Here is a 23,550-nt window from a genome sequence, read left to right on the forward strand (position 1 = left end):
CAAATTTTCATATCAAGAATCAGGCTTTTGATTTTCTACCTTCTTTTTTTTTTTTGCCCACTAAACGATATGCTATGTGAAATCCCAATCTAAATTCATTTATCCCAGGTTAAAATTTGTTTCACGGCCCCTTTAAGTCAAGCGTACTCCCAAATCCCCTTTCCGAATTGAATAGAGAGAGGGAGGTGTCGGTGTGCCCTCATCCTCACTTTTGTCGTTCAAGTTTATGTACCCAAGGAAATCGTCCTGAAGCGCGTGGGTATGCGCGAGAGAGCGTAATCATGTGCTAAAAGTGTGGCCGGCCCAACGAGCACATAGCTTCCACAACACTGTCAGCTTAGAGGTAAAAAAGGTGGGGGAAGCAATTTTTGTCCGAGTTTTGAGCGACGGGCTAATCTTCTAGGGGGAAAATGGGCCACACGAACACGTTGCGCACGACTGATCTCACACGTGAAATGCTCGTCACCCCATGGGTACTTCAACAGCTCAGCTGTAATGCGTTGACGCCACCACGACACCAACGGCACACCTCATAACCACGCCAGCCCTGCTACATCATGAATGCGGAATATCTTTTTGTTTTTTGTTTGTGCCGGATGTCCCATGACGCATAGCGCTCTCCGTTCACTTCTCTTCGAGCGCTTGCTCGAATGCACTGTTTGGAACGAAAAATATAGATAGTCGTTCAAAATACAAACGTGTGATTATCATTTACGGTTATAGTTCGTCATGCCTGACTCATTTCCAAACGAAATTTGTATATTTCAATTTTCGTTTCCATACCCCTTTAATATAAAAGTTATGTTTTACTTTAACATGCAGAGTAGTTACAAACATTTTCAAACTAAGAGTGAAGCCCCTTCTTCCAAGCATGGCCAGTGTGAGGAGGAAATGAGAGATGGGGAAGAAAAGCTGCGATATTATCTTCAGAGGTCTCAATATCCTTGTGCCTTCCACAAGCTCGGCAGTCGACATTGCATTTGCCTGCGCGCTTGCTTTTGCCACAGTTTACAGGTATGATAGTTTTATAGACCTGCCCTACTTTCACAGAGATGGCTACAGAATGCTATTTTTTCATGCAAAGAGGTGTACGGAACTCATCAAAGCTTTGCACATACACTTTTCACTTCTTCAGAAGTGTCACAGCAAGTTGTCCATGTGAAGTCCATGCCACCATCCACGAGGCTGTTATTCATTTGGCAGGCATAAGTGACTGACACATATGGAACGCTTTCCTTGAGTACTCTGTAATTGATGCAGTCATTCTTGCATATATGAAATGCTTTCCTTCCCTTCGATCCACTTTCATGTCCGTTGACAAGGTTCTAACAACTCAAAAGATGGAAGCGAGGCGAAATGTGGCAAACAAAACCGTCGCACACTATCCTCACGAGAAAGTCACAAAAGGAGTGACTCTCGATTACAAAAATGGCATTACTATGAAGGAGACCATTCAATATGCGTCAGGCACGTTACACCTGCCAAAAGATTAACTAAGCCATGCAGATGGTGGCACAGACCTCACATGGGTTGTTTTCCTTTGCCAGGAAGGCACTAACGCTTGAGTACACACAATCGCAAGCATGGTGTTCAGAGCGATGCCTCAGGTTAGTGGTTCTCCAATGAGGGTCCGCGGACCCTTTGAGGTCCGTGAAGCCCCGTTTCATCAGTTAAGCTTGGCAATAAAAGTTGCCTTTTTTTTCAAAAATGAGAAGAAACATTCCAATTCCTTAGTGAGTTTTCTCGTGTGTATGTCAATGAGAAAAGTCTACTTCACACTAGCCCTAAGTTATATCTGTGTATTAAATTATCATCATAATTAACCTATACCTTACCCTTCCCCTCATCACGAGTGAGGTCCTCCATCAAATCCGCCGATCCACAAGGGGTCCGTGAAACATCAATGCTTGAGAACCACTGCCTCATGTGATAGTGATAAGTACAATTTGTTGTATAGAAGTTTACAGAGAGGAAGTTAGTCTGCCCCAAGGCACATCTGCCGTCTCCGCCATATGAGAAATTTAGCCATTGCAGTATGACCTGAGGTCTTTGATGTGCACCACACAGCAGTGATTACACAAACGCAGGGCGGTACAGTGACGAGCAAGGTCAGAGATAGAACCCAGGATATCAGGGTTCTGCAAAACGAGTTTTCACTCCACATGATCTGAGCTACAGTGTGCCAACACACTTGGCCACCCAACCACGTGCAACGTGTGCATAAAGACAGCTTCAGCAGGCTTCCACTTGGACGTGCTTACCCATAAGAGCAATATGCACCAGGCAGCCGAAAGCTCAGAAATTGACATCACACTTATTGGTTGTTTTTTCTCGTATTTAGTAGTAATTTTGAGGCAAATCGTTATCATATTCAGATTCACTGAATAAAAATATGCTAAAATTTGCCTCTAGCTGTTTTTATTTAACCTCTTCAGCTTTAGTTTTAGCTTTAGGCATCAGTTTCCAAAGGTTCCAAGTTCCATACCCTAAATTAAGAAAAGTGATGAGCATGTTATCTTTTACAAAAGCTACAGTCAATATAGTGTTTCCTGATGGGGAAAAGTGACCATGAGGATAGAATGTTTGCTCTCCAAGCAGGAGGGCTAACTGTAATGAAACCCATTTGTTAAAAACATCAGAAATGCATAACTGCCTCTCTTTCATACGTTTAACCAAGAAAGCATACAACTGACATGGGCTCTTTGCAGTGTTTGCATGATGGGATCTCTTGATTGTATAAAAGGTAGCCGTACGTGGCATGTGTATGACCAAAAGCTCAGGCCATAAGAGCCCCCTTTTAAAGAAACATTTCCTATGCTGTGCGCTCTGCCATTCATCCACCGTAGTAGGTCACAGCGTGGCATTTATTTCTGAGCGCATAATTCCATTCCTCGTGGCAGCATCCTGGGAGGCAAGCAGGCCTAGGCGGACAGACACGACCACATACGCTGGCATGGCAAAAGTCCTCAGGAGTCTAACTTTAGGACACTTTAAAAGCAACCAGTTTTGGTGGGAAAGCTGCACTTTATAGCAAGAGCAAAGCATAGGTTTTGTGTGCTCCTGTCCAAGCAATCAACATGGGGAATCGACCCTAACTCTGCAAGAGGCAAATCTCTGAGGCACTGCTATGCCTGTAGGACCAGCGAAACAAATCTCGCACTCACATGATTCCTTCCAGACACTTCTCCGGGTCATGGAAGAATAGGAGGTCAATGTAGGATCGGTTGCACTCCACCACCTGCGAAAAGGCACTTTGCTGTGGGCCTGATACCAATTCTTAAGAGCACCCACGGTCTGCTAAATACACTTGTCTATAGCCAGGAACCCTTTTGACCCCAAATAAACACTGGGCAAATGATGCTGTTATGGCACGCATCACCATCCAATTGAGAGATGCTATTGGCAACCACATTTGCTAATACTTTTACAATCAATCCCCATGCTCGCTTCATAAGCCCGTGCAAACTTCAGGTTCCTTTTAGCCGCCAGCGTTGAGGGAATGATACATTGATTGGTTCCTTGGTATGCCTATTCCTTCATTGACCGAGTCGTCAATGTTCAAAGTGGTGACCAGTGGAACAGCTAAAACTTTTTTAAGGTTATCTTTTACTTTGCTGGAGTCATTGGATGGGAAAGGGGAAAGAGAAAGAAGCAGTACAAACAGAATAATATTTATTATATTTGTGTTCCACACAAATATAAAGATTCCTTTCTTCTTTTCATTATGAACCCAACATAAAAATGCACACATGTGGCTCTGTCAGTTAAATTTTAAAAGAATGAATAGATGCGGAGGGGACAATGAGTATGTGAAACATCATGCTCATTGTCCCTGTGCACATCACATATTTCGAGTCTTATCGCATTCTGAGCTAAATCATTCACTAGGAGGTTATTCAGGGAAATTGGCTGCCTGCGTGTTCTACAAAAAAGAATGCAAGAAAAAAAAAATAATAAAGACCGGCTTTCTGTTTTCTGCGTGGACTACACATTCAGTCGAAGCCACCGGAGCTGCTTTCTGGTTCAACTTGAACCTTTTGGTAACAGTCGGAAGTGGAACAACCTCTTGCGCACTTCCACAGTACTGAAACTCCAAGGTATGACTTCAGCCTTCAGAGCGTTGAAAGGGAATATCCCGCTTCGGCGGTGACGTTCATCTACAGCAACCGATGAATGTCGGGGTACAAGGCCTTTGGGCAAAAACAATCTGCCTCTACAACAGAGATATACCGAACGGTGCTGTCCCTCCACCCCTGTGCCTAAACCAGAACTTCCCCAATCAGTTTATTTAAAAAAAGCTAATTCTCCATACACGGTGGCAATTTGCTCAATATCAACGTCTTTCATTCCGCTTCAGCGATGTTTCTCAAGACAGAAGAGCACAGAGAAGCCCAATAGTTCTTTTCTGCTTTGGGAATCGAAAGTTGCATGCAGAAATGATAAGAAATTAAATAAATACGAACACCCTGAAACACCTCTCCATAGTGGACACGGCGACATTATTAAGCGGTCTTTGACGGGCAATAAAGCGAGGTAGATTTTTTTTTCTCAAAGTTGTTCCACGGTCGGTACCCACACTCTAACAGCTCGACGACAGTGGCCTCAACTTGGTCGATAAGGGTCGATTACCTGCATCAAGTCGGCTGTTGAGCAGTGGAGCTCCACTGACAATTGAAGTGTCAGTGACACAAGTTTAGCACCAATTACGATTGTCGCAATAAATGAGGATATGAGAATGCACATGAGGAGCTGGTGAGCTTTCATGATCGTTTTCGTGCTGCCTCTCTTGTGAAGTTCCTCAAGAACCTCAATGACTGAAGGCAGGAGTTCCACAAATGTCTGAACGACTTTGTGCCACCCAACCAACCAAATGCGTGTAACTCTTTTCAACATGCACTCGTTTTTAATGCAGGATAAATTTCTACAAAACTCTCGCATGTATTCTATGTACTATCAACTTCTAATGGAATGCAAACAGTGATGGAATTTTGTCAGGTACGACCAAAACAAGCTGCAAATATTTTTTAGTACAGTTGTCCTGAGTGCAGACTTCTGAAAGAATGCATTAATGGCTGGGCGTCGATTAAAATTTTTAACCCTATTAACAGCCACCCTTTAATCAATCAATTAATCAATTAATCGGTTTCGTTCATTCCCATGCATAATAGATTGAAAAAGTTAAAATTAAATTTTTTGCCTTCGCTGAACGTGTGAAAAACCATGCAATGTACAATTTCGGATTTCGAATCAACCTTGAAGTGTAGTTAGAACAATCAAGACACCCACACCCACAAATTACTACCTACCTCAGCCGCAGAAGCAAATAGGTTTGTTGATATTCCCCGGCAATAGCAAACTTTTTTCATTGTTCACAATAGTCTCTGCTGTGCTAAACGGACACTCGCATGGCATTGAAGTGGCTGGGACATGTATAACCTTCTCCACTTGTTTGGAGTTACAAATCTCGCTCTCACAGTTTACTTTAGGTCAAAATTTTACCTAAAGTTAAGTTTCATACAGGTGCTCTCATCCATGTCTGCGTGGTGAAACAATTGAATTTAATTTTTTTGTTAATTAAAATTTAATTGATTAACCGGTTAAAGAAAGTAATCGTGACTAAAGCATTAACTTATTAATCGATAGGCTAATCGATTAAGTGCCCAGCCCTAATGTATACCACCCAAACTGTCCCAACGTCACTGCAGATGTCCGGGAGAGTGCATGAGTTGTAGGGCGCCAGGTTCAGACAGTGACTAGAAGAAGGAATGCAGATAACGGCTGGATGCTGTTGCTGAATGATTGCTTGAACTTTATTCAAGTGACCAGTCATGTTAGCGGCCTTACATTGTATCAACTCCCCTTTTTTCCTCTACGAATTCCACGAAGCTCTCCTACAAGGGGTTGTCTTGAAGATAAGAGATGCAAACCGACATGTGTTCCTTGCTTTGAAATGAAAACAATTAAGAATAGTTGAAAATAGTTATACGCCATCCTAGCAGAGCTATGAAAGGTGCATGTGTATGAGTGCGGATTTACAAAACACTTTTTCCTCAAGAGCAGTCATGCAAGAAAATCCTGTTATGAAGCCACATGCTACGCTACCACTTGTATCTCCCACAACACTACACAGAGATCTGTTGTCTCATCTGCCAGTAACGTCAAGCAGTGTGCCCTGTTAAGTTGATTCACAATGTCTCGAATTATTCTCCCACTTGCAGCGATGATATCATTTTGGATCTGAGGGCTCATATAGGTTGCATTGATCTCATTTTAGATCTGAAGGCTCAGATAGGCTAGATCGCAAAGTACTCCCCAAGCACCCCATCACCGCTTTGCATCTTAGAACATATAGGGGTGCTCAAGAGTTCTTTTGTTCTTGGTTGGTTGAACTAGCCCCAGGCAGACTGTGTCACCACACAGCAGCTACCCTCCGGCCGCCACAAGTGCTCAGCCGACCAGCAGAAGCTTACCGCTCTGTGGTGGCAGTTCTTTCTGAAACAAAGCATCACTTGCTCTGGGCCGAGCACTCGGCTCACGACCAGAGTGACAGATCCAACTCCTGTAGGTACCGTAATAAGCACCATCATGCGACGCGAGTTGCCAAAGGCTATTTTTTTCAGTGCTGGAACGTTAGGTCTCCTTCAGATGGGTCAATTTTCCTAGCATTTTCGGGGTTGCTGGCTAGTTGTTCCCTATAATTCCCTAGATCCTCGCGCTGCGACAAGAATAGACCTTTTTAAAAAAATTCCAAAACACGACGTGAAAAGTGCCATAACCCTCCGCGACACTGAAGAAAGCGAAAGGGTAGTGCTGTTTCTCGCCTGCCTTCACCTGCTTGCCGTTATCTCCAAGGTCGCCTCTGCTGTCGGCTACAACCGGTTGTACCTTGAATTTTTGGAATACTTTTTGGCGGCGTAGGTGGCGCTGCACGCTTTGCAAAAGTAAGGCCCCATGTGCAAAAGGTCTATTGCTGGCATCGAGTCTGGCTCGAAACGGACAAGCAACTGCTAACGACCCCAAGACGTTTAAAGCAGGAGCAGCCAATCGGAGACGGGATCATTTTCATGTGACCTCTTCTGTGGTGCTGATGATGATAACTGATAAAGGGTTTAACTCGGTTTTTGTTCAAAATAGATCACTTTTACAATTAAATTATTTGAGGGAAATCAGTTGGTATTCTCAATGCCATTTAAAGGTATAAACACACATTATTAACGCATAACTGTGCATTCAAATAATGCAAGAATATTACAATTTTAATGACAATGATGGTAAAAATGTAGCAATTCGAGTTTTTGCGGTCTCTGGGGGGAGCCCATGTTGCTGGTGTTGCGACGCCTAGAGTGCCTTCATGCTTTACATGAAGGCACTCTAGCGACGTCAGGATGCTGTGAAAAATTGCCCCATTCAAAGCAGGCCTTACAGAAACCAGTTGAAGGAACGTTGAAAAGTTGACTGTGCGAGGCTGAGACCATACCAGCGACCCGCTGCAAAAAGAGCTGCTCTGTACCAAAAAGCTTCTTTCTTTTTTTTTTTTCTTTTTTTTTGTAGTAAAGGCCGGAGGACCGTTTCGCGCACCGGCAGTCTCGGTGGTCAGAGTCTCATGGCCCCACACTTAAAGAGTGTGAGCAAGAATGATCGATTGACGAGGCAGTACAGGGCTCGGAAACGTACTCAACGTCGCTTTGCTTGCGCCTCAGTTCCGCCCAGAGGAACATTCCTTCAACTGCTGTCCAAGCCAGCAGTTCGCGGCGAAAAGGCAAACGAGCAGATACCGCCTTTGGCGCAGTAAGCATGCACTTAACAGAGCATCGTCGACGCTGGCGAAATGGTCAGTTCCCGCTACTCTGAAAATTCAACGACCCATTGCTGCACCGAGGTCCCCCAACAGAAGTCTCTTGGTCGCGCGGTGAATAGGGGACCCTTCCGACCGTGGGCAGCTCGCGCGCAGTCGACGCATTGCGCCACCAGAAATGGGGCAGCAGACACGCTGGTGCCCACCAGCATTCATTCACCGACGCACAAAACCCTTACCATATATGACTGATGAATGGTCACCATCTTCTCGGACTCTCAGGAGCGCACCGAGGAGAGAACCGTGAGCACACCCGCCCGAGCAGACAGCCACACTTCCAACCAAAACAAGGGTCAGCGTTTCAGGGGCGACGGGAGAGCGGGAGGTCCTAGAATCACCAATCGACCCTACGCATCATGCGGAATACTTTTCGGCTCAATTTTGCCGTCAATGCCTGCGACTCGAGCTCGAGTTCACTTGAGTCACTTTATCGGAGTCGATGTCAAGTCTGTCGCAAACCCGTGGAGACAGTCGAGGTTCGAGCGTTCAAGTTCGACCAGGTTCGAAACATAAAGTTCGACTACGCCTCTCCGATTTGTCCTGGTTTTGTCCGACGATGAACCGCAAAAAAGGCTACTCAGAACGCGTAGTCACGTGATAGGTTTACAACGCCCGACTTCTAGCACAGCTCACGACCACCACCGAAAACGACTGCGCTTGTCGAATTTTTGCAGAAACGTTAGATATATGCGAAACACGTGACCGAACTTGAACCTCAAAAAGTTCGCAATCTTGCCGTTTCGTTTTCTTTTCTTTTATCTTCCAGCGTTCCTAATTAAAAAAAACAACTTTTAGTTTTTATTAAATTTCAGCACAAATTTAAAGGCTAACCAAGAATTATTCACATTAGACTCTCGCGGCATTTGGGTTCTTTTTTAGCATCTAACACTAATGTGGCGAAATGTTTTAAAACAGTTGGCGACACTGATTCAGAGTAGTGAACACGAAGATGGCGGGTCCAACAAGTAGGGATTTTTCTTCTCGCTCGATAAAATCGGACGAAAGAAACTCCATCCACGGTCCTTTACTAAACAAACATGACAACTTTATCACCTAATAGATTTTCGTCAAAGTGTTCGTGTTTAAATATTATCGCTTGGCATGTTTTCTGTGAAACAAATTGTGCGATGTTATTGAGGAGGTAAAGCGCCGGTCTGTCACTTCGAGGGACTTGAGTGCTGCGCATTTCAAAAGGAAATTGGAATTTCTTTTCTACTTCAACTTTTGTGACGAATACGTTGTGGGATGTGATTATTTTCAGAATTTCGTCCAAAACAAACTACGAGCGACGTGTGGTCTATACGGGAAAGGCTCTGCCTGGCCTCGTCGGTTTTAAGAAGCGGAGATCAAAACTGGTGCGCTAGCTCGGCCCATCTCGAGAGAAAAACGCCGACTGTGTGCTTCGTGTCTGTTGCAGGGTTTCCGTGAGCAGAGCTATCCGGCCTTTCGGCGAAAAAAATCGGCCCAATGATTGGTTCGCACAGAAGGTACGTGGGCGACTCGCGGACGTTCAGCACACTCACCAGCGTTTGACTCTCGCAGAACTGTGCCCTGCAGTATTCCGAGCTCCTGGAAAAAGTCGAGTCACCTAAGTAAGTACCGTCTCGCAGCTACGTTGCTGTGTGGTAGTACCTAGCCGGCATACATTGAAGAACACGGCGGCCTCGTCGACAGATCCAGTTCGTCAGTAGTCAGTCAACTTGTTTGTCTTCTGCTCGCGCTTGGCAGTCCTGTCACATTACAGGAACGGCAACGCGGCATGAACGACAGTAGCAATATTGCCGCATTGTCACGGTTTTCAGCTACCAAACGAGAGCAGACTGTTGGATGACACATTCTTCACAGCGATGCAGTTTTGATGGGAGCTTCTGACCAGTCACCTTTTTCTCTAAGCAGTTACCCAACTATGGGCCTGGCTGATGCGCAGCTGAGATGATTTGATCTGTGCTTTCATCGTGTTCCTTTAAAAGTGATTGTGGAGAAGGTGGAGGCTTAAATAGCCGAACCGTCGTTAAAATTGCAATCGCCAGCAGTTTAAATTTTCACAATGGCTTAACTTTCGACGAAACCTTGCCACTCACAAATGGGGCTTAACAAACAACATGGCGGAGTATTTGCGTGTTTGCTGTGCAGTTTGAAAGGGTGTTATCCGGTTCTCTAAGAACAAATTGACAAAGTTGCTTGTCGGGTGACAACAACATGTTGCCCGATGGTTGCTTCCCAATGCAAGAGGGTCACCGTAAACACATGTCCAACTTGTTAAGGACAAAATTGAATTATTTCCTCGATGCAAAAGTGGCTTCACTCGCTCAAATGATTATCTTAAATGGCAACTCCGGTCAATATTTTCGAATTTTGGATTACGACTGTTTTCAGCTGAGTCGGTGCCCCTGAATTACAAGGTATGGCTTTTTTTGTCTTCCGATATTGTGTGCAGTTTTATAAATATGGCTCAAAGTTTGGTTTCGGGCATCTATGGCAAACCCGAAACTCTGCGAGAGAGGGATGGCAACTGTGATCATCAGCTGAACGGTGGTGCTGCGGTACACGTCGCCCAGTGTTGCTTGACTAAAAGCTAACCCGCTTGCCACCTGCTAAAGAGCAGCTGGTCACATCTTTAAATTTGGTTTTGGTTTTAGTGGAGTATGCAACTTCACTTTGACGTAATATTTCGCCTGTGATTATATTTTGTGCCATTGAAGCAATAATTTATTTTGATTTCGTTTTTGACCGGAGTTGTTCAGCGAATTTCTGAGCCGCCCCAATTAACTATGTATTCTGAATCCCCTGCTTTCACCCTTTCCGGTATGGTATTTAGTATTGCAAATATTGTGAAATCGGCAAATGAAATTGATGCAAAAACCGATATTCAAATAACCCAAATATTTGGCCAAAATAAATTTTTCGCAAAGTTATTCAATTTACAATATTGGTCCTCACCGTGTTTTTCAAGGTGAAAACCTCTACTGGCAGCAATGAAAAAGGGATGCCTGGGGAAGGCAGGGGTTTGCTCTTTTGGGCTGTAGACTTTGTTTCCAAGTGATTGCAAACAGTTTCATGGTGTCAAATGAATGCTTTGGAAGCTCGTTCCAGTCTCCGCGCTCCAGCACGGAACAAATGCTCGGCATAGTCAATTTTCAGACTGCCCGCTCGACCCCCAAGCCTGCCTTCCCCAAAGTCTTTTGACGTAAGCCACGAACAAGACCATCATCAGTTCTGGTTTTCTGAGCTTATTTTTCGTGAAATTCGAAGGGCATTTTTTCGGTTTATTTTTTATCACATATTTATTATTTGTCAGTTATCCCCATTAAATTCCCAATTCTCAGGAATTGAATGGTTACCGGAGTTTAAATTTTTAATATTCCCAATTCATGATAATTCAAAGTAACAAGAAATATAATCTGCTCATGAAAGCATCAGTAATATCATATCCGGTATGTGAACATGGGTGCAAAAACTCGCAATAGAAAAAAAAAAAAAAAAAGTGTGCAGTGAAAGGAGGAAGGAATTGTGTTTTGGGTGAATACCCTTTGTCAGATTTCATCTAAAACATTTTGTGTCCAGTTCGACCAATGGTTGAAAAGGGTCTCGGAAATTTATAGGTGTGGCGTGTGGCTGCAGATGCTCTGCACTTCTTGGGACGACCTTGCCATTGCCAGTTCTGAGAACAAAACGAGCCAACAACGTTTGCTTCACTAGATCCTTGAAATTGGCAAACTTCTGGGCACAGTCACTGAAAAGCTCTTGTTTTCTTCTCATCTTTATGCATTTCTGCCACGTTTACGGCTTCCCAACTGACTGGACGAACGTCCTCCTCGCAGGTGTTGCCACCCTTCCCTGAAATTTGTTGGCTCATAGCTTCCACTGTTTTCAAAACACTGCTCCCTGTAAGAAACCCAAGCAGTGGTCTAAACTCAAAACCAGAACAGTGGCTAGCACAATGCATAGGCTTCGATTGGCTTGTTGTGAGCCAGATGTATGGCAACATTAGCCCATTGGGTGGTTTGAGGTTAGAAAGGAACCGAGAATAAGACCACTGATAAAACTTGACTTTGGCTCTCCCGAGACCAGTAAAAGCTTTTTTGTTTTAGTTTTTGTCATTGTAATCTTTAATATTGGGAGTTTTTTTGGATTAATCTGAACGGGCCTTTTCCGCAATTGTTTGGTGAGATTTGTTGGCAAACCAGAAAGCGTTTTGGTGGCCTTCTAAATATCTTTATTCAGCTATGAAACCTGTATTGTTGTCGCAGACAAAGGTGCGACGAAATTGCAGTGTGTTGCAATTGAAATGCTGGGTAACTTCTGGCTACACATTGTTCCTGACTGCCGATACCTTGACGTATACACCACCAAAAATGGTTTACGCTGCTTCAACCATGCGTACACATAGGCCTTGGGATTTTTTCCGTTTTCTCGGAAAACCCGGAACCCTTGGCAACCTCGGGGCAGCCCGTTTCACTTTTCCTGACACTGCAGTTTGTTCAGAGTCCTTTGGCCTTGCGGTTGCAGCAATGCAGCATTTTTTTTTAAAGTTCCAGCATATTTAGAATTATTTTTAAATTGAGCGTGGTTTGCGAGCTCAGTAGTCAGCATACTTCACATCTGGTCTACGAAAATAGGCACAAGAGTGATCCGATGGAAGAAGCTTTGGTGCAGTCATTTTCACACCTTCCTTCTAAATAGTTTGGCTTGTTTTTGTGCGTTTCAGGTTTAAATCGTGTTTCAAAAGCTGAAACATGATGTCAAGCAAGATCTGTCTGGTTCCAAGCATTTTATACACAACCACAAGCATGCATGTTCAGCTTTTAATGTAAATTGTTTCAGCAGTCGAAAGCAAATTCTTTAACAGCGAAGCTGTTATGCGCTAGTATCTGGGAAAATATGTGTCCGCAGATGTTAACAGAAAACTCCCCATTGGTCGTGGCAAGTATGAATAAATAAAAATAAAAAGAAGGGGCAACCAGCGTGAGTCAACCTTCCTTGGAATTATTAGATAGTGAGGTACTGATCTCTTGTTATCATCTCTAGGTCCTTGAGTGCTTGAGGTGATCTGAGAAATTGTCCTAGGCGTTGTCCTCAAAGTCATCCTAAAAGTCATCCTTGAGGTCGTCTTAGATGTCATCCTTGAGGTCGTCCTAGACGTCAACCTCAAGGTCGTCCTAGAAGTCGTCCTTGAGGCCATTCTAGACGTCGTCCTCGAGTTCATCCTAGAATTCATTCTCTACAGCTTCGCTGGTCCTCCGTCTTCACATAACATGAAAGGGCTCTGCAATTTTTTTTTTTGACTAGGTTTGAAAGAGGGGTTAATGCAAAAGGCTGTCAAGCCTGCAGCGGCGCTGGTCCCTTACAGTTCAATATACAAAACAGTGTTCCATTGCACGTCACGACAAAACAGAACAAAACAAGATGCTCAGAAAGGTGCTCAAAAACCACAGTATTGCGAAGTACATAACAAGGTATGACTATACGATATATGTATGTAAAACACAGGAATCTGCACTGAAATTAAAAATAACATAGATTGTAAAACAAATGAGTTTATATGTAATCATAAGAGATATTTGTACACAATGTAAAAAGAGTTTACTGAAAGTGTATATTGCTGCCCACCAGCAATGCTCTGCTCTCTTTTTTAAATATTGTTTTGGCAACTGCTGCAAACTAGGCGCCAACAGCTGTGTTTAATGACAGTTGCCATTAATACTTTGGCCCATTCTGTTTTCATGATTTTATTTGCTTGACTGGTGCATCCCAGTTAAGAGATTTAAAGGATACTCTGGTCAAATTTCGATGTTGAGAAAACAATGCAGTCTTACATTGTATCATCTGAAAAGCCTACACATAAAATATTACGATGCAATTTCGCCTCAAAGTTTATTAATCCGGCGGCCAACGAAGTCAGAGAGGCTCTATGGTCACCAAAATCCGTCCAATCTAGCGAGCAGTGCAGTCAATGTTGCTGTGTGGACACAGCCAGCACTGCGCGGAATGTCAACAACTGGAAGAATTGTTTGTTTCTTACTTTTTGAGGCGCACAGCACGGGCGAGAGAAAAAGAGTGGGGCGCCGTCCACCGCTTTGGTTGATGTCATAGCCGACGTCTCCGTACCATGTGATGTCTAGTAGTTGACAAGCAAGACCAGTGTTGCCTGCTTCAGGCAAGGTTTTCGTTTCACTTTGTGATTTTCGTTTAAATGATGTTTGCAAGAAAACTATATAACTTTTTCGGAAAACGAATGATATAGGACCAGTTATTAATAGTTTTGGCATGATAATCACCCGTAGTCACCACGTGTGATGAAATGAATAATCGCCTGTTATTCACCACGTCGGCTGTGGTGGAAAACGTCATCGTGAATTCGTAATTTCTTGATTTCTAACATCCTTTATTTTTTAAATTATTTTCTTGAGAAAAAATTACCCGTGTATCTGGACCACACCCTCATTGCTGCGATTGTGTTCACCGGACAGATTTTACCAGTTTTGTTTCGCTATACCGTGGTATTTGTACTTGTGTTTTGTAGGATGGAAGGGAATATTGGGAGTGTTTGTGCTACCTAGCGTTGGAGATCTCTACATAAAGTAAACATGCGGACTGTTTTCAGTGGCATGGTGGCTGCAGACACGGTAAAAGTGATGCTCTTGCACCGAAGGCTTGAAATCACTCTATTGAGAAAAGAATGTGTTCCATATTATGGTGTGGGAAAGCCGCAGGGTGTTAGGGAATTTCGGGAGTGCTTGTGGTACTTGGCATTAGAGATCTCTACATTAAGTAAATATGTGGGCTGTTTTCAGTGGCATGGTGGCTGCTGGACATGGTAAGAGTGATGCTCTTGCATCGAAGGCTTGAAATCACTCTAACAAGGCAAGAGTGCGTCGCAAATTATGATGTTGGAAAGCCGCACACAGAAAGGAACGGGTTCTATAAACATGGCAGATGCGTAGAAACCGTAATACAGGAACGTGCCTATTGTTTACTTGTGAAGCACCGAAAAAACATTGTTGCAGCGGGCGACGTGAATGTCGTGGATTCTTCTTTTTGTCCGGGACGGAGTGATTGGCATAGGGATACATGCGGGATTAGAATGCAAGCTTGGTGTATGGGGAGCAGTGCGTTCTGGAAGCCACTTTGTGATGAAACGGCGTGGTTTCCACCACTGAGTAAGCTGCACTTCAGAATTCAAACTTCAGCCGTCCTGTTGGTTAAAGTCATGGCTGCCAGTTATCATCTTGGTTTGAAATTGCAGGAACACTTTTCCGTTCTTCGTAAACTTCAAAACAGCGTGTCAGAGCAAAACAATGCTCCCTAAGCTTTCTGCCACCATATATCTCGAGTTCGGGAAGCCCCATTTTTTAAACTAACTAGCCAATTGCACCCGCTCTACAGTAAGCATCAAAAGGGGAGCGCCCAGGAGACAGTTGAGTAGTGGAGCGCCGATCCTCTAAGCGTAGCATGTTCAGCGACTCTAGTTTCCAGCATAAGACTGGTGCATGGCATCTCTGTCCTTCCCGCCGCCCAGCGGCACTTGCCAAGCGCACTGTCGGAGAGAACGGTCGTTGCAGGCGCAAGCGAGGGGGCGACATGGACATCCCGGGGGCCCTGATTGTGCGCAAGCTGACGCTGGAGCGCATTGAGGAGCTCAAGGCGCTCATTGAGGAGGAGCAGCAGTGCCACAAGTGGGTAGTGGGGAGCCCCAGGCTGGGTCATGTTTTGGGCTCACGGGGCTCTCTCCCCGGCAGGCGCTTCAAGCGGGATGTGGAGCTCCTCCGGGCAGGCCAGCTGGATGACCGGTTGGACCAGCTCTGGAACCAGATCAAGGAGTAAGGCACTCCTGGGTGGACTGCAGTGGGGCACCAAGATGGCGGAGAATGCCTCCGGGAGGCCTACCTACCATAGATATTGTCGAAATGGAAAGGTCCCACACATTTCGGCCGCTCGAAACGGGGGGCAGAGATGCAGACATGGGTAGTCCCAGTGGGTCCGTATTGCTGGCGATGCTTTAGTAGTAGTAGACAAAAAACGGTATCACCTCTTGCAAGGTCTGTACCTGGTTGTTTTCTAGATTTATTTTGCATAAACGCGTCGGCGTCGTGTGTTGTACAAAAAAGAAAAGAAAAATGAAGTCGACAATTACTCTAACAACTCGACACGTGGCGGCAAAACGAACATGCCTCGCCTTTCATCTGCTTTCTTTCTCTTTTTTTTTTTTCTGTTGCTCATTTTTTTTCTTGGGACCACCAATGTGTTGGCGCTTCCGATTTGCCGCATTACTCCCGCATATTTACCCCCCTACTTCCTTACTGTCGGCTTTACAGGTAGAGCAATGCAAATATCAAATTGTTTACTGCAAATTGAGCATGGATAGTTAACCCCTTGACTACTCATATTTTTTCTTCAAGGGACAGTCAGCAAAACTTTATTTTAAATGGGCAATTTGCATCAAAATAAGACAAAAACATTTCCTTGACTTCAAGGTGTGGTATCTTGCTCTTAATCAGGACTTCTGATCTTCTCGTCATCTTCAGTAGTTCTTCACTGTGCGACAGCACTAAAAACATTTAGGAAGGTGGAGAGCCTCCTTGCACTGTCGGCATTCCCATGTTTCACTTCATTTCTTGTTGGCTGTGCATACTTTGCATGCCCGTGTCAAGTTATTCTCAGTGGGTGCGATGTGTTGTGGAAAGTGACCCCAAACGCTAAGTGTCCCTCTCTTCGTTCGCTCAGGCGCACCTCCGCAGCCCGAAGCCATGTTGTATTGGTGCAAACGCTTGCCCAGCGCACACTTTTTTTTTTCTTGGCTCAATGGAGCGCCCTCTCTCCTTCGAACAGCAACACAAATGAGCAAACAACACAAAGAAAACAACACAAAGCCACTGTGGGGAATCTTTTTTTAGATAGCATACTTACAAAAGGGGACAGTTTTATTTCCTGAGAAACGTGTGACATACTTGCATCGAGGAAGAAAGGCTCTAATAAGATGAGTTGGGCAAAACCTAATGTAATGTGGCAAGCAAAGCTGTGACTACATCATTTATTTAAATACAGCTTGAGGTTTTGTTTTACTGCATTTTTCTTTAAAATCGAGGATCGAACTCTAATTACAGCCAAGAAAGGCTGGCCTACAGTAGTGAACCAAATCTTGAAGACTATCGAGCCAACCGAGCCGTTTTTCCTAGCACGCCGGTGCACAGCAGTGAAGCCTGATGCAAAAAATCTTGAGCACTTGAAACAACGCATGTGTGCCACAAATCGAATAGAACAGCAAGCACAACGCGCAAAATATTTCAAGTTTTGACTTTTCGCATACCTTTGCTGAACCCTTCGACGGTCGTCGCCAAACATGTATGGCGGCGATTACATGTTTTAAAGTGCCCGCCTGAGCGTGAAACTGCGCACCGCGAAAGGTGTGTATTATGTCTGGTGAACTATAAACACTATACTAGCTCAATGATTCACTTTGCTAGGGCTATTTGTAGTTTTAAAACTAGACGCTCTGTGCATGTGATATGCGCGAGATGGTCGCTTTGCATGGCGGCTGCTCTGACAGTAGTGGCAATCAAAGCGCCAGCTCTTTGGATTCAGACTTGTAAGGCAGAATTGGATTCAAAGTATGAGAGCCTACCATCTGATAAAGAACCTCCGCAACTCCAGTTTGGAATCTGAAACCGCTGGAATGTCACGGAAGCGGATGTGCCAAAATGAAAGCGAATGGAGAGAGTGACAACTTTCGCCCTCAATATTTCCACTCGATGCTTCTAAAACTGAACAGCTTGCAAACATTGTATGTGCTCCCGCTAGATAATTAAGAAGAAAAAAAACGCGCATTGAGCCTTTTTTATACTATTGTGGAAAGGAAACCCAGTCTCTGGGAAACACCTTTTGGGAGAAAGAAACCCGACCGTCAAAGGGATAGAAGAAATTGCTGCAGACGTTGGGCCTAATCGAAACGGAAAAGCATGGCAACCGCTGTGGCATTGTTCCTCGCTGCTGTTCTTAAAATGACGGTTATGCGGTTTCTGGGTCCTTAAAGGTCGTGGAATCTGACTTGCAGGGAGGCTCAGGAGGAGACCCGAACGGCGCCCTGGACGGAGCCAGATGCGCCACTCTCTGTCGAGGTGAGTGGCACGCCCCTGAGCGTCGGCAAGTCACACTCGCGACGGGCCACTTGCTTTTGAATTGCACTCTCCAGGCTGTAGCAGGGAATCGTGAGGAAAGAAACGAGAGCTGCACCTCTATTTGCCTCCCGCAGTGTGTGCAATGGCCGCATTTCGAGACTGGTTCATACTTTTGCGTTCGACTTTGTTGAGTGTGTCGCAATCTCTTGTACCCGCTTACTGAACCTACCGGCACACTGGTACCGTTTATTAGGTAGTCCTAGAACACTTCTGAACTACTTATATATTTTTTTTACTTTTTTACATACAACTTTTTTTATTGTGAGCTCGAAATAATTCTGACAATGTTGTAAGCAACTATTTCCCATAGATAGTGCATAAAGTTGATCTTGCAAACACTGCAACACCTTCAGTCTGTGCCCTGTTGCGAGTAAAAAAAAATAAAAAAAAAAATAAGAAAACGGGTCAAGCTTGTTTTACAAAGCCCTCCACTCTTTCCACGTTAGCGGAGCAAATGCTGGGGAGGAGGTTACGCGAGGTTACACAATTTGTTTAGCGTAATCAAGAAGGCGCGATTTCGTTTTTGTCCACACAATGAGTGTGTATGTTCGGTAAGAAGAATGAAACAAAGTTACCGCCGTTTTGAGTCGAATTGCTATGTTTTAAACATTAAAAGTACTAGATACCGGATGTATGCAACCTGGGCAATGCCTGGGTACCCTGCTCGTATTCTGGGACGGCTGTTGCCCGGGTGCGGGCGGGTGCGTCTGCCCCGGGCGGGGTGTGCAGGGGCCGCTCGTGCGCAGGTGGACGAGGCCCCGCTTCGAGGCCGCTCCACCCCGGCTGTGTCGACGTCGCTGCTCACGTCGCTCCTGAAGTCGCCCTCGACGGTACGTTCAGCCACGGGCTGCACAAACGGCTTCCCAGAGATTGTCGGTCCTCGGAGGGCCGTTCCTCCCTGCCTCCTCTCTCTTGTCACTGAACGAAGACGGCCCGCAGGGAAGCCCGTTTGCAGAAACTGCATCAAGGGCCTCATAATGGCGAGGGTCCCGAAACGGAAATTTATCCGTTCAATTTTTCCGGCCTCGTGTATCCCTAGGCACGTTGTTCCCGAGGCACTTGTGTTTCAGGAACAACGTGGGATAAATTAGTCCGCTTTTGGACGGGCGTGTCACACTTGTGTTAGTCGGTTTGGGTGCAGTTTGCTGTTATACTGCATACGAAATGTTGAAGTGCACCGTTAAAAGGAAAACCTTTTTTTATTGTTTTAAAATGTCGTTGAGAATTCCTCGGCTCTTTTGTTGCCTTTCGAATAGGTTTGCGCACGGGCATCTGAGTGGATGCCGCGGACGTCTTGCTTGCAGGCGCCGCAGCAGAGCAGCCCGTGCTTCTTCAACCCGTCGGCTGCCCGTCAGCTGGCCTCCCTGTCGCCTCCGGCAGCCAGCCGCACTGAGGGGGGACGCTCACCGGCCACCACCTCAGGTGAGGCTTCTTCCCAGAAAGCTGCTTTCTCGGGCTTTCACCAGGGCCTAGGGGGACTCTTTAGGCACTGGTGAATGCGGGTATCTCTCCCGGCAGCTAAAAAAGCTGCAAGAGGGATTTTCTGGTCGCGTGACCGGCCTCCTGGGGTACAAGGTACCTATACACCAACTCGATTCTGTTACGTCATGCCGCAGTGGTGGCGCTTCAGGCGTACTTCGGCATGGGAGTGTGAGCGGAGGTCGCCATGGGGCAAGACGGACGTTTCTGTGTTGTTTTAGAAGAAACCAGACTAACGCCTGCCTTCTCGTCAAAACGCCACGACTGAGGCTGTGCCAAAAGAGCCAGGAAGGTGAAGATCAGTTTTTATGTGTTATCTGGCCGCTAAGTTCGCCCGAGAACGTGGATAGGTGCCGTGAAAAGGAGAAAAGGAAAAACCAGACGGCGTCAGACCACGATTGCTTGCGCAGGAAGCACTTTGGGTCAAATTCACTGATACTTGTGGTCATCAGATTTATTTGCTTTGTTTCAACATGAATGCGGGAAAACCGTCAAGTTGTCCAAACCACTGGCGGTTCGCCAGTGGTTCGGACAACTTGACGTTTAGTCCGTCTTCACTTTCAAACGGCTGTCTGATTATTCAAACTGTCGCCTCCTTTTTCAAATTCGTCTGCTTGTTCAAATTGTCGTCTGCTCGTTCAGCCAACAGAGACTCAGTGACCAAACATTGACCCGGTGATTGCGATAAGAAGTAAGTGCGGGCCTCAAAAGACTTGGTAAGTTTGAAGATCGGGGTAAGTAGGTTCGGTGTAAACAGAGAGATACAAGGAGATGTTGATCATTGTTTCTAGTGGCCATCACCAACTTGTTATGTCTGATTCACTTGGTCAGATCCTGCTTGCAGTTTTCAGTATTGACGTCGCGCATCACAGCTACCGTTCACGCTTTTGCAGCTCAAGTGTCATCACGACTGAAAATAGCAAGAAGAATCTCATCGTGTTAATAAGGCCTTAGCGTCCATTCTGGGACGTTCACGTGGAATGAAACTCCGCATGTCACATTCTTTACACAAAGATGGTGTAACGAGTCTCATTAATTTCGCTGATGTCACTAAAGTAGTCAGGCATTGCTCTGAAGACGTAGAATGAACAATTCCAGTGCGAAAAAGAGCATGGGGACTCGCACTGATGCCGACAACATACCATTCCAATGGTTTGTTGATGATGGACGCTGTGCCTCTTGCCCACACTCCATCGCGCTTACACGGAGCCGGTGGTATGCGGCTAGGGTCACTCCAGTTTGTAAATGCGAGTTGGTGTATGAAGAGAACTCTGCGCGGTCAACTATTTTCTGCTATGTTGTCAAGGCTAGCGTAGCTTCCACAATGCTCCAGCTCAGCACTGCTACGAGAGCATGTGGCTTCGTCTTGTCTCATTCGCACGCACTTTCATCTAAAGAAGACTCTGAACCAAGCGACGTGCTCGCACAAGATGTTTTGACTGCGTTAGAGCACTGTGGAAACTGCGCCAGCCTTGACTTTGCAGCACAAAACAATTGACACCTAGACAGGCAAATGGCGGCCGTAATTATGTCTTCGCTTCAATTATTAGATTTCAGTTCTTCACTCAGAAAAAGGGTGAAAAGGCTGAAAATATAAGGGAAAAAAAAGAACACATTTGTGTACTTTAGGAATTGCATGTGAAGTTAATTCCTGGGAAGGTCGTCTTAAGTGAGAACTAAAGAAAACAACAGACAAGGCAGACATCTTCTGAGCAGAATCGGCTGGAATGCTAGGTGCGTCCTGCCCTCTGCTTCGGTCATGTGACCAAAAAATCCCTCTTTCAGCTTTTTTAGCTGCCGGGAGAGAGAACTGCAGGGTGATTCATTTGAATTGAACATGCATGTTGGGGTGGATATTTTGATTGGCCTAAAAAAATATATATATATTTAGCCCCATTTCCACAATCAATTAAACTACTTTTTAAAACTTTTTTTAAAAAAATATTTTTCTTTACAAAAACTTTTTAAGTGAAGCAAGGTGAAATGCTACATTTAGGCTGCTTGATTTTTGTACCCACTCCTGTTGGTTGTAAATAGATAAAAACGAAAACACCAGCAGTAATTTTTCTTGTAAATGCACGACGCATGGCCTGTTTTTTCTTTAAATTAAACTGCTTTTGCATATTTGATGCCAGAAAAAAAACACAGAAATATACCTGTCGTGTTCAGAAATAGGTTGAATATGATCCACAATATCCACGAGTGACAATTGCACGTTTGTATTTTGAGCAAGATGGCTGTATTTTTCTTTATAAACGGCCCACCCCGGCCATCGTTGCGCTCAGAGAGCAGCCAGTGGTGAGCATGTAACATCTGGTGCAATCGTGACATAGATTGTCTTGGGACGAGCAAAGCTGCGACGAGGCTGACGTCAACAGGATGTCCTAGCCGTTCCAATCACCAAAGCGGCCGAAGCACGCCGACGATTGGGCCACCCCAAAGCTGCTTTTGTACAAATTTTGAGTGACGGGTTAATCTTCTATAATCTTGTAGAGGGACAATAGCGGCATCTGGGATGCACAAAAGAAAGCCTTGGGGAGAGGGGAATTCCTTCTTCCCCTCTTCTCTCGTGGAGGCTGGAGGCGAGACAGATATCGTCACTAGCTGTCAAGGTTCCTAGACGGGCATTACAAACGAGGCGTTAGCAATATAGAACAGGTGCTCTTTGCTAATCGTTTAATTTGTTTTAAAATTTCTTTCTGTGTCTTTTTTAACGAGAGATTGGTGTGTCCGATGTGATACTGGGGCTCCCTTGAACGCGAATAGACCAAGAAATATGCGCCTAAATTTTGTTGTATTATCCCTTTAACGCAACATTATTTTTTTTTTTCGGCTAATCGGTCATTGAGGCAACGTAGCATAAGCCACAATCAAAAGGAATTCTGTACAGTACACCGAGCACAGAATTGACATAGTTTGCTCTGTGCTGTTCTGTACATGTAGTTTTCACAAAAACAAACGAGGTCAATCGATTTAGCCTACAATCATTCTTGATACTGTGCCGACACCGTAACGATTGCTAACTGATTTGAGATGGATGCGATGGAAAAAAAGGAAGAACTGCCTGTTTGGGAGCCCCCTGACTCTTCTTTCTAAAGGAAACAAGGTGCAGTAACTGTTTGAAAACATAATCTTTCGGATAACCAGCCACACCAAAACAATAAAAAAAAAATTAAAAAAATGTTATAGCGAGGACTTAAAGGGATGCCGAGCTGAAATATGGATTCCCCAAAACATGCGGCAAAAGCGTGCAGCGGGATGCTACAAACACCAAAACATCACTCATACAGCAATATCTCGAACGGATGACCATATTTAAAAAAAAGAGGTGCATTTGGCAGGAATATTGACGTCGTATTTCTCCGAGAAGGAGAGGGAACGGCCTCGCGTCTTCTCCGCCTCGCGGCCTTGAGGGAGCGAAGCAAAGAGAGGAGGAAACTAGGTATCTTGACGGTCACGCGCCTCGTCGGCCTGGTTCAATCTCGACTTCTTTTTCCAAAAAATGGCCGTCCATTCGAGATATCGCCTTACTAGTAGTGTTGTAGGGATTGTAGTGTCCCGCCTACATCTCCAGCATTGTTTTTTTGAAATCCAAATTTCGGTTCACCATTCCCTTAACGGAATGCAGACATGATTTCTTCAGAGCACTATTCACGAGGTTTCGGACAATGCCAGACTTCAAATTTTTCAAATAGCTGCTGCTAAAAGGCTCGTCTGGCACTTGTTCCACTACGACAGTACCAGTTCCAGAACGTACGCTGGCGATTGATGTGGCCCAAGTGCTTGTTAGGGCTCAATGAGAAGCGAGTTTTTTGAAGCTCGCATGCCTGCCTTTACGTCCCCTTCCGGCGGGTCTTGCACCAAAAGCGCGCGTTTACCCGAAGCCAACTCCCTGTGTGAGCCTGTTCTGTGTGCGGTGCAGCACCCACCCTGTCGAAGCTGCTGGAGCTACCCCCAAGCACCCCAGGTGGCTGCCTGCCGTCACTGGCCTTCCTGAGTGGGCCTCACCGAGCCAGGTGAGCTTTTGGCGGTTTTCCCTTG

The 23,550-nt window shown here is 45.2% G+C and overlaps 2 protein-coding genes across 3 annotated transcripts in view; one reads left to right on the forward strand and one right to left on the reverse strand.

Moving 5' to 3' along the window:
* The window catches only part of LOC8042889 (armadillo repeat-containing protein 8), a 40,775-nt gene extending 32,265 nt beyond the window's left edge, over positions 1–8,510 (reverse strand). The window contains exons 1-2 of one of the 2 annotated variants that reach the window (XM_029991641.3): positions 8,035–8,510; positions 3,165–3,238 (exon numbers count right to left, since the gene is read on the reverse strand). In XM_029991641.3, coding sequence (XP_029847501.1) covers positions 3,165–3,238; positions 8,035–8,061 — 101 coding nt within the window. In that variant the 5' untranslated portion in view covers positions 8,062–8,510. The remainder of the gene's footprint in view (positions 1–3,164; positions 3,239–8,034) is intronic. The other variant, XM_029991640.3, reaches the window with a different exon arrangement.
* A 235-nt stretch (positions 8,511–8,745) lies between these two features.
* LOC8042888 (bromodomain-containing protein 8) overlaps positions 8,746–23,550 on the forward strand; it is a 47,178-nt gene continuing 32,373 nt past the window's right edge. Inside the window, exons 1-10 of the mRNA XM_029991639.4 lie at positions 8,746–8,820; positions 9,117–9,210; positions 9,273–9,342; positions 9,398–9,447; positions 15,418–15,531; positions 15,595–15,675; positions 17,907–17,970; positions 18,777–18,860; positions 19,335–19,452; positions 23,432–23,525. Of these exons, the coding sequence (XP_029847499.2) occupies positions 8,805–8,820; positions 9,117–9,210; positions 9,273–9,342; positions 9,398–9,447; positions 15,418–15,531; positions 15,595–15,675; positions 17,907–17,970; positions 18,777–18,860; positions 19,335–19,452; positions 23,432–23,525 (785 nt within the window). The 5' untranslated portion in view covers positions 8,746–8,804. The remainder of the gene's footprint in view (positions 8,821–9,116; positions 9,211–9,272; positions 9,343–9,397; positions 9,448–15,417; positions 15,532–15,594; positions 15,676–17,906; positions 17,971–18,776; positions 18,861–19,334; positions 19,453–23,431; positions 23,526–23,550) is intronic.

Source organism: Ixodes scapularis, unplaced genomic scaffold, assembly GCF_016920785.2.
Source record: "Ixodes scapularis isolate PalLabHiFi unplaced genomic scaffold, ASM1692078v2 PGA_scaffold9__187_contigs__length_104089568, whole genome shotgun sequence".
In the NCBI taxonomy this organism is placed as follows: Eukaryota; Metazoa; Arthropoda; class Arachnida; order Ixodida; family Ixodidae; genus Ixodes; species Ixodes scapularis.